Source organism: Chelon labrosus (assembly GCF_963514085.1).
Source record: "Chelon labrosus genome assembly, chromosome: 6".
Lineage (NCBI taxonomy): Eukaryota > Metazoa > Chordata > Actinopteri > Mugiliformes > Mugilidae > Chelon > Chelon labrosus.
This window is the reverse complement of record NC_140342.1, coordinates 23,420,884-23,431,169: the sequence shown is the minus strand read 5'-3', so window position 1 is coordinate 23,431,169 and position 10,286 is coordinate 23,420,884. Positions and strand designations below refer to the sequence as shown.

At 46.2% G+C, this 10,286-nt stretch overlaps 1 protein-coding gene across 2 annotated transcripts in view; it reads right to left on the bottom strand.

The window, feature by feature from the left end:
* Positions 1–371: 371 nt before the first annotated feature.
* The window catches only part of LOC311489821 (zinc finger E-box-binding homeobox 1-like), a gene marked incomplete at its 5' end in the record, with an annotated part of 72,598 nt that continues 62,683 nt past the window's right edge, over positions 372–10,286 (bottom strand). The window contains 4 exons of one of the 2 annotated variants that reach the window (XM_084547112.1): positions 372–1,608; positions 3,698–3,878; positions 4,473–6,310; positions 9,892–10,036. In XM_084547112.1, the coding sequence (XP_084403238.1) occupies positions 959–1,608; positions 3,698–3,878; positions 4,473–6,310; positions 9,892–10,036 (2,814 nt within the window). In that variant the 3' untranslated portion in view covers positions 372–958. The remainder of the gene's footprint in view (positions 1,609–3,697; positions 3,879–4,472; positions 6,311–9,891; positions 10,037–10,286) is intronic. The other variant, XM_084547113.1, reaches the window with a different exon arrangement.

Genomic DNA, 10,286 nt, shown 5'->3' with positions numbered 1-10,286 from the left:
ATCCTTCACGTACAGTATGACTTCATATATATATTTATATTTATAAGCTAATAATACTGAGGCTGAGAACGAAAGTCGACCAAAATAAGGAAAAGCTTGGTAAGAATGGGCGCCTGTGTTTTGGAGGCGCAGCCGAGCCCGGAGGCGCTCGGCTGGAGTTCGTCTGGAGACTCCGCCGCCGCCTCCGGGATCCGCCGGGTGGGTAAAACAGAGGCGCCCGATGCTGGCTTTGAGGTTGTGACTCCACCTTTCCCTGATAGGACAAATTTGGTTATGGCGTACAGAAGCCGCATCCCCGCCCGTCCCCTCCCCCGCCCGACACCCTCCCATCCCCTCCCCCGAGAATACTTTGTTTTCCTTAAGGCTAACAGTCAAACTGAAAAGGTAATGCTAGCTAGCAAAGACTAACACTAACACAAACAACATGTGGCTAGCTAGTGTACACATATAACACTGAAGGGCATACGATGCATGAGGCATGTATCCGTAGGTAAACCAGGAATACTGTAGTGCAGAGGTTTTTGTTCGTAGAACTCAATAAAATACTGATTTAGGAAAACTTCATTGGCAATAAAAAGGTATAGAAATCTTTCTCATCTTTACAGGTTAAAATGTTTTTTGTTTTTTGTTTTTTAAAACAAGAACAAGGATTAGTAACACTGACTGGGTGAAAAGAAACAAAAACAACCTGGGATGTCAGTAACGAGTCTAACAAGCCGATGGGTGAGTCCTACTTTTAAAATCTGTACTTCTATAAACAATTTAAACACTGATATTTTCATTTTCACAAATAAAAAGTCACTTTTTTTTCAGTTTTTTTTTCTTTTTTTCAAGTTCAGGCACACCTGGGTTTTTGTACACAGTAGTGGACCGTTAAGATCAGGCAACTGCCGTGACTTTCTTCTGATGGCAAGATGCGGTTTTAATTTGACTTCGTTCACCGATGCGTTCTTCCTTCTTATTTGGCGTTTATCATGTCGTCCTCTGTCAGTTCGCTGCTGTCTGACCACTCCCTGACGATTTTGTCTGCATTTGCTTCACAGTCTGCCATGTTTATGTCTTTTTCTTCGGTTCTTTCCCCGGTCTCGTTGGCCTCCACGTGGTCCTCCCCCAGCTCCACTTCAACTACGTCACAAGCAAACTCGTCCACCTTCTCTTTTTCTGTCCCCTCCTCCTCCTCGTCTTCTTCCTCGTCGTCCTCCTCATCGTCATCAAAGTTACCTTCGTAGATCTCGCACTCGCCGTCGTCCACCTGCACCACCCGGATGTCGTCCATGCACATGGCCTCGTCGTCCTCGTCTTCCTCCTCCTCGCTCTCCCGCTCGTCCGAGTCCAGTTGGGATCGCGGGGTGGTCGTCCGGCTGTCCGACTGCGGCCCGAGGTCCAGCTGGATCCTGCGGGGCCCCGCGCCTGAGTTGGGCCCGTCCTTCTTGCAGTAGGAGTAGCGGTGGTTCATGTGCTGGGAGTACGACCCCGAGTGAGAGAAGCGCTTCCCGCACTTGTCACACTGGTAGGGTTTCTCCCCGGAGTGCAGCCTCGAGTGTTCGATCAGGTGGTGTTTGTGTTTGAAGGCCTTCTTGCAGACGTTGCACTCGTGGGGCCGTTTTCCTGCAGATGAAAGGGGAGACGGTCAGAGAGAGATGCACGCTGATATCCCTAAAGAACTAAACTGAAACCGTTAGAAGTAGGAAAGACTTTAAATGTTTTGTAGTGATTTATAGCTAAACGCATCCATGAGGCATTTTTTAGTAATTTTTAGACAAAGAGACAAAGTGTTAGGGGTGGGTTTAAAAAAAAAATACATATTCTGACTGAAACTGATCTTTGATGGAGACGTTATTGATTTAATAAAAAGAAAAATAATAATACATTTCATTTCCCTGCGTCTTCGCTGTGGCTTTTCATGACGAATCTCATCTCATAAGACCGTGCGGCAAGATTAATCCACTCATAAGGGAGCTCCAAAGCAAGACAGAAGCTACTACTTTGCAACATTGGGCCTAAAACGCTAATTAGATTTAAAAAGTATAACGACAGAAGAGCTGGACAAGAAAAAAGACGCATGCAAGATGGGAAAATACTGAAGAAATACCACATGTCTCTGGAACTAATGACAACATGATATTTATGAAGACGGATAGATACTTTCTTAATCCCATGGGGAATTCGGGAAACTCTCTTTCGTAACTAAATTGTTTTGAAATCGAAATATCTGTAAATGAATCGAAACGGATCAGGACCTTGTGAAACTGAAATGTATTGGCTCCGAAAATTGGTAGCGATACCCAGGCCTTACAAGTATACAGCCTCTTATTGTCACAGTTCAGTCACAAGACTCTCTGTATTTTTCCGTCTGACCCTGGATCTGCCTCACTCAGCCTGCCAGCCACGCCCACCTCGTCAGTCTACTCTACTCACCTGTGCACACAGCTGTCTCTCATCTCAATCAGCCCAGCATATAGGCACCAGCTCCACACTCACTCCTTTGCCAGATTGTTATTTGCCATGCAAGACTTTCCAGCGTTCTCCTGCCTGACTTCCCGGTACCGACCTCGCCTGTCCCTGATTCTTCTGCTTTGTCTGCCTCCTGGTAACCATCTCAGCCTTCTGTCTTTGACCAAGATTTTGGCCTCCGCTCTCCGGATCCCTGTTTGCCTGTTTCTGTGTTTCTGACTGATTGCCTGGTTACATTGTTCCTGCTGCCTGCTCCTCATTGGATTGTCTGCCTGTGATATTGTCTCTCTGGTACCGAACCCCCTGCCTGCCTTGACCAATGCGCCTGCTGTTGTGTTTGTTGTACTGTTTTCCAGTGCTTCAGTAAACCTTTGAACTATTTCCATTGGTTCTGAGTCCTTTTGTGCTGCAATTGTGTCCATACACCACCCATTACATTTATCACGAGAATAAAGCGCTTTGTTAAAACCAGCTCCAACAAACTAACTTGACTCTCTTTTATTTACTAAATCACAGTCCTAAGATGTGTCTCCCACACAGCAGACATGTTTAGTCCTTAATAGTTTTGTGTTTAAGGCAGCTATAAAACAAAGACCAGATATCTTGTTTAGCCACACGCTCAATCCGATCGTTATAAAAATGCCTTGATCGACCATGATACCGATCTTTAATCAAGTTTAAATCACCGTTCTCGGGAAAACAAGGCCGTAACAAAGTCATCACCGAGTTAATCTGCAAAGAGAATATTTAGAAATCGCAGCACGTGGCCGAGTAATCAACACTATTCACTAAAACCCAATAAACCCCGCTGATAATGTGTGGCTCTGATTTAAAAGAGTACTGCAGTTAATCGTTTTAACAAAATTATAACTTAAAACTCATGTGTGAGCACAGTATAAGTATGGTTTGTGTGTTTTTAGGTGGATGAAGTCATGGCTGAACCCACACACACATACCTGTGCACAGTAGTACACACAGATAACTGTTAACAGACTTTAATAAAACCACATTCCAATGTGACACTAGCTGGAGCTTCAGGGGAAAATATCCTTTTTAATTCGGCGCACCAGCGTCTATAAATACTGACGGTGAAACTGGAGAGTTTTTCAGGCCAGGTGTCACATAAAGAGTACAACGTATTAAATGATGTCACACCTTGGACGCTAGAGGTACCTTCAGGCAAAAAGAGAAACCTTGCTGAATAAACTTTACACGTGTTACTGGCTTCTTCTTTCCACCTTACCTGTGTGTTCGTATTTGTGCCGGAGCAGGGAGCTGCCCTTCTGGAAGACCTTGGAGCAAAGATCACAGGGGTAGATGCAGTTGTCCACCCGCCGCTTCTTTATAACTGCAGGCGAATCGGTGTCTCTCTGCTCCTCTGTCGCTGTAACGCCTTCAGAGCTGCTCTCCAAACGCTTCTCCAGCTGCAAATGGCGGGAAAAAATGGCATTTATTATTGTGGTCAGATGAAAGAAATCTTAAAATGGTCTTAGAGGACTGGACAGAGCCTCACTTGTGCACATTTATGCTTGTGCGCTCGTCAGTCTGAGTCGATCTGCAACAACGCCACCCAAACACTAGGTGGTGCTGTGTCTTTTTTGCTCGAGTTAATTTTTGTTTCTACTTCCTGCTTCACTTTCAACAATGGCGACTGAAACTTTCATCGAAATTTCGCAGAAGACGAGTCGTAGAAATGTTTGTATCGCCGAATCTTTTCAGTTAACCTTTCCTCGATGTGTTCCGTCTTTACTGAGCCAAAACAATCGATTCAAAAATTGCGGAGATGGAGAAGCAGCCGGAAACGGAAACATGCTACTACCAAACAGACCAATCACAGCTCATTACATTTCTGGGATGGTGCACATCAGGCTACGGCGTTAAGGTCTGGGCTTCCATTCTTATGGCGTCAACTTGGCGCAGAAGCCTAAACCGCCTTTAAGAAACCAGGAGTTTAAATAAAAACAGTCTTCATGTTATGGGTTGACACTGAATTATACATATTGTTTACCGATACTAACCTTATGGCCATTGAGCACAACAGTCTTGGCGCCGGTGGCATTTCCGGCTGTAGTGGCGTAGGTATACGTGAGCTGGGGGATGAGGATGGTGCGCTTCGTTGTGGTGTTGATGGCGCTGAGGCAACCCACCGCTCCCACCGTGCCCTGACCAGCAATGGCCAATAATGTGGGTAGCTGCGCAGCGGTGACGATGTTGACGGGTCTCCCGGTCTGAGGCGTGGTGACGTAGATGGTTTGACCCTCGAGCTGATCCTTCCTCAAGCAGGTCAGGTTCAGAGGTTGTTCCTGCTGCTTGACGGGAGGTGGGGTCGCCTTGTTTTCTAATGCTGCTGCGATATGTTTAGGAAGAGAGAGGTCCAGGGGCTCTGCCTGGGAGTCCGGGGCCTCCGGGTCCTCGGGCTCGCTTTTCACAATGACGAGGTCCCCGTTGCTGAGGTTGAGTGATGTGGAGTCTGACGGGGAGGCGATGCCGGACTCTGATGAGGCTTTGTTGGATGCTTCCTGGCTGGTTTCATCTTCTTCCTCCTCTTCGTTCTGATTCAAGGTGTCCTCTGAGTTCGTGGTTTCAGTCTTTTTGGAAACCGCCGCAGCGTTACTGTGGCTTTTCCCCACCTTTTTACCCGAGTTCATCTTGGTAAACCACTTTCTGATCACGTCCACCGGAATGCTGACGGACTCCGAGATCTTCGTCAGCTCTTGCTCGCTGGGGTTGGCGTTGGAGGCAAAGTAGGTCTTGAGGAGTGACAGGAGGTCGTCGACGGGCGGCTCCTCCAGCGTCACCCCGGCCTCGCTTAGCAGAGCGGCGAATGACGGGTCTAGAGCTGCAGAGTCGACGGCCTCGCCGTTGGCCGCTTTGCGATGCTGGAGGAGGTGCAGCGCCTCCAGGTTGTCGGGACAGTCGTCACATAGTAAACATGTACTACTCTGTACTGGTGCGCTGCTGCTGGGTTTTGGCATCGGGGCTGATTCTGAACTCTTAACAGTTTTCGTCTCTGTCTGTGTGGCTTCCTCGTTCTCTGTACTCTTGATGGGCACAGGTTCTGGTTCATCCTTAACAACGGTGAGGTCAGCCACCTCTGTGGTTTGGGCTTTGTCTGTTTTGGTTGGGGTGGGGGCTGCAGCGGCCGTGGTTGTGACAGCGGGAGGGGGAGGAGGGATATTTTTGAAGACGAGTGGCGTAGGCTGGGTAGTGGCAGTGGTGGCAGCCGCAGGGCCGATGCTGTAGTTGATGATGATCTTCGTGGTTCCATCGTGATCCACGAAGGCCGGTAGACTGATGATCTGCTGCTGTGGCTGCTGCAGTACAATCCCCTGCTTCCCCTGCGCCGCCACGCCGTTGGCTGACCCCAACACCTGCCTAAGTATATTTCCGTCCATTGCCACCTTCAGCACATTCTGCAAGTCATTTATATTGATACTGATAGGCGACATCAGGCCGACCGTCGGTACGACCATAGCCACACCCTGAGGCACGGTCGCAGCCGGGACCACAGCTGGCTGTGTCGTTCCTCCGTTCACCACTCCATTACTACCGGCTGAAGTCGCGGGTGCCGCCATCACAGGCTTGCACTCGTACTCCACAGGTTCTGATTTGATCTGTGTGACGGGCAGCTGCTCCTGGAGGGGTTTACTTTCAGTTTTCTCTTTGAGAATCACACGGGCTGGAGCGATTACAACGGGTCTGCTCTGCGTAGTCGGCGGAGGGGGTTTGATCGACGTCCGAGCGACGCCGTTGGGGGGGCCTGCACCCACGCACTTCTTGCTACTGATGTGGGAGCTGTAGGAGCCTGAGTGGGAGAATCGCTTCTTGCAGTTTGAGCATTCGTAGGGTTTCTCACCTAAAAAGGGTCAGAGAGAAATGAGAAAAACCTTAGTTACGGATGATAGCTTGGTGACAAAATGGGTTGGTACGACTGTGAGGTGACAACCCATGGGAGGGACTGTGTTTGCATCATGTCAATCAGAGATACGCAAATGTTTACCACATGCTTTGAGCATTGGGTAAATACAAATGGAGTGGCGACAGTATTGATGGTATTATCTCTTAAACTGAGAGCAGTGAAGCCAAGAAGAGCTAGCCAAGGCTATGTTCTGCTCGTTTCACTCAAACATTCGGGAAATGTAGGCAACCAACCGTCAACTAAAGCAAGGGACGAAGGGTACCTAACCTGAACACTTCTTTGGTACAGCTATCGGTTCTAAATCTTTGGACCAATGATGACCCCAAACAAATATATTTAGCTGGTCGACTACTAGGGGTGGGAATCTCTTGGCACCTCACGATTCGATTCGATTCCGATTCAGAGGTCAACTATTCGATTCTAAAACGATTATCGATTAATCGATTATCGATTTATTTATTTTTTTTTTATGTACATTTCCATGCGTGACTTTAAATTTTGTGATATATGTATATATATATATATATATACACACACACACACACACACACACACACATATTTTAGTTTGGTCAGATTCTTAAATATGAGTTTGCTACTCAGAATTTGCAAATCATTTCCTACTATTGTGTTGATCATTAGAGAAAGAAAAACAGATGAATTACCTTCTCTAATTTTTTTTAGAATTTACCTTACAAACGGTCTTGTCGATCTTTCCTCCATCCTCAAAAAATCCAAAATGCTGCCATACGTCAGCTTTTAAAGAAGCCGGTGCAAGTCTTATGACTGTGTCTCAAATGGCGTACTTTCGTCAGTACACTTCGATATCATGCACCATGAGCACTATGCACTTACGTCCGTAGTGCGTAATTTTCAAAAAGGTAGTATCAGAGCCCGTCTACGGAGAGCCTTCCCACTCTCTATTAAGTCCCATTGTAACGAATTTTGGTTGCAGTTCCACCAGATTTCCACTGGGGGCGATCGCCATGAGTGCAACATGAATGGGACTCTATGGAGCTAAACGGCTAAATGTGTCTCTTTCACCCGATTGTCGTTGAGAAATCTCAGATTTGATTGTAGGTTTTGCAAGTTCAACATGGGTTATAGGTCAAAAGTTGAATGAACGAGAACTTATGTCCTTTCGTTTTCTTACAGGTTGAGTTGTTGTTGCCCATAACACGCTAGCATTCTGCTAATGAACGCTGATTGGTCAGTGAAGGACTGATTACGACCAGATCCCGCTTGACGGCATCGTGGCATCCGAAGCGGGACCAGAATGTTAAGATGGACTTTTTCGCCCAAGTTTTTTTTTTTTCGGGCCGGTCTTTTAAATAAAAACGAAACAGAAACTCTTCTAGCACGATTATTTACCCGTGTCAGCTGTGTTGTCCATGCCTCGAGAGAAAAGAAAGTGCAGAGCGCGAAAGCACCAAAGCAGTGGCTGAAGGATTGCCGTAAAGCAGTATCTGGTCGTACGATGTGTATGACGTCATTGACATTTTAAAATACTTTTTAAAGCAAAATAAGTGACTCTAAAAAATCTAACACCCAGCAGTGTGTAATTTCTTTACATCTCCTTTCAAATTCAATATTCAAATTACTGCACAAAAAATTATATCCTGAGAAAAGTGGATTTTGAGGGGTACTGCTCCATAGACCGCCATTCATTCTGCACTCGTCCTGAGAGCGCCCTCATATGGAATCAGAGTGGAACTGCAACAGTTCAGAACCCGGAAGTTCAGTGAGAGTGGAACTTCTCCCCATATTAGACGTTCTCTGGTAGTATCGTCTCAAATCGGGTGCTACGCCTATACTTACCGGAAATGACGAATGACTAACGCCGTATAGAGAGGCGAAGTCCCGCCCCCCTACTTCCGGGTTATGGGACCTATCTTTCGAAAAAATATGAACGGCAGTCTATGGAGAGATAATAATTATTTTCTGGTCCCGATCGAATTGTGGCATGAATTTCACATATGATGTGTGTGAATTTAAAAGATAATTTTTCACGTCAAGAGATAAATTATTTGACGTAAATAAGCTGAACAACATTAGGTTTTGTATGAGATCGCTTAGTGAACTACATCTCTCGTCTGAGAACTATGTCTGTCTCCTTGTTGAGCTTTACCGTCTTCTTCCAGGACGAAGGCAGAAGCATCAAACGAGGTGAAAATCATTATACATCGGGTCATGTCGAGAGCTGTAGTTACACCAAGGGAGTCTTGGTCGGTTCTGTACGCGCCAGCATGCGGGACTTGTAGTTCGTTTAATTACGTATTTTCCATAGCGTTTTACTGAACTATCTTGCGACAAACTGTGACATTCTTGACATATAAAATCATTTTTTATTCTGAAAAACAACATATGTATAATCCAAGGCACAAGTCGATCGGGACCAGAAAATAATTTATCTTTCGCCATAGACTGCCGTTCATATTTTTTCGAACGATAGGTCCCATAACCCGGAAGTAGAGGGGGCGGGACTTCGGTTCTCTATTTTGATTTTGACCGCGAGCGTATATCGAGCAGCAATTTAATAGTACTACGTGTAAAACAGCAATATAGATCATTTTCATTAAATGTCATATTATAACTTACATCTGTATGGACCTGTAAAACTGCTCCACCACCGCTTCCAAATCACTGCCGCCGATATCAGCCGCCACTATCGCAAGTTTGAATTGGGTTGATAGTCCCTCCCCTTCCGCTTCGTAGCCAAGATGGCTACCGTTTAGGGTGGAAAGTGTGCAGTGTGCAGCGTTCCACACTCAGCTTTTTGACCGTTATGAGTACACCATCCGGGTACTTGCAGTGCACTTCGTCTCGTTGGAATTTTCAGTGTGAACGCCCTCACGTACTCAAATTAGGTGGGTCTACCGCTCGCTGTTGCAGCCATTTTATCGCCGCATGTAAACAACTCGCACGTGTGTGCGCATGCGCGTATAGCAGAGAATCAGCAGGCCAGAGAGGAGAGTTTTCAGTTGAGCTCCGCAGCAGGCGCACAGAATATTGCAGCGGGCGAACTAATTAAAAATTTTAATTTTAAAATTCCGATTATGAACTTATTTGAATCGAGACAGAATCGTTCAGGATAGAATCGAAATAAATCGGAGAATCGATTTTTTTCCCCACCCCTATCGACTACCATATGCTACAAAAACGAGCTTAAACGAGAACAACTGGACTTGAAGATGTTTCATCCAAGCAGCTTCTTCGGTTCTAAACGACTGCCCACTGAATGGTACTATTTCAACTCCCAACTCCCCATCAAAGACCTTAGTCATGTAAGTATCAGGAGGACAACACCCTCAGATGTTCCTCTTTAAGCCCCAACTCCCCACCGGGCTTTTCGAAGACGCTGAAGACACTGTGGATTAAATGTTTTTAAGAAGCTCTACAAGTCCAGGTGTCTTTGTTCCAACTTTCCTTTTTTGGATATATGTGATCTGGAAGACAACCTTCACCTTCACCTACAACCACCAACCCAGTGATTTAACAGCAGTTCAGATTGCGACTCACCGCTGTGAATGCGCAGGTGTTCCTTCAGGTGGTGTTTGTATTTGAAGGCCTTGGAGCATTCGGTACACTTGAACTTGCGCGTTCCGCCCGATCCTCCCGATCCGCCTGAGCCTCCGGTGCCTGTTTTCAACTGGGACAAGTAATGCTGAGACAAAAGAAGAAGAAGGGTCCGTACATAAATGAATAAATCTATCACCCTATAATCTAACAGTTTTTTTTGGGGATCGACACCCAACCCAGATCTTTCTATGGAGGGGGGACTCTATCTTTAGCCAGACTATGTCTCTGTTGTTGCCGCTACATCTGTCCTTGCAACCGAGACAAAGTGGGACCTTGACTCCAAGTCACTTCCTGAATTTGGCCACGTCTGGGCATTCCCAGTACACATGCATGAA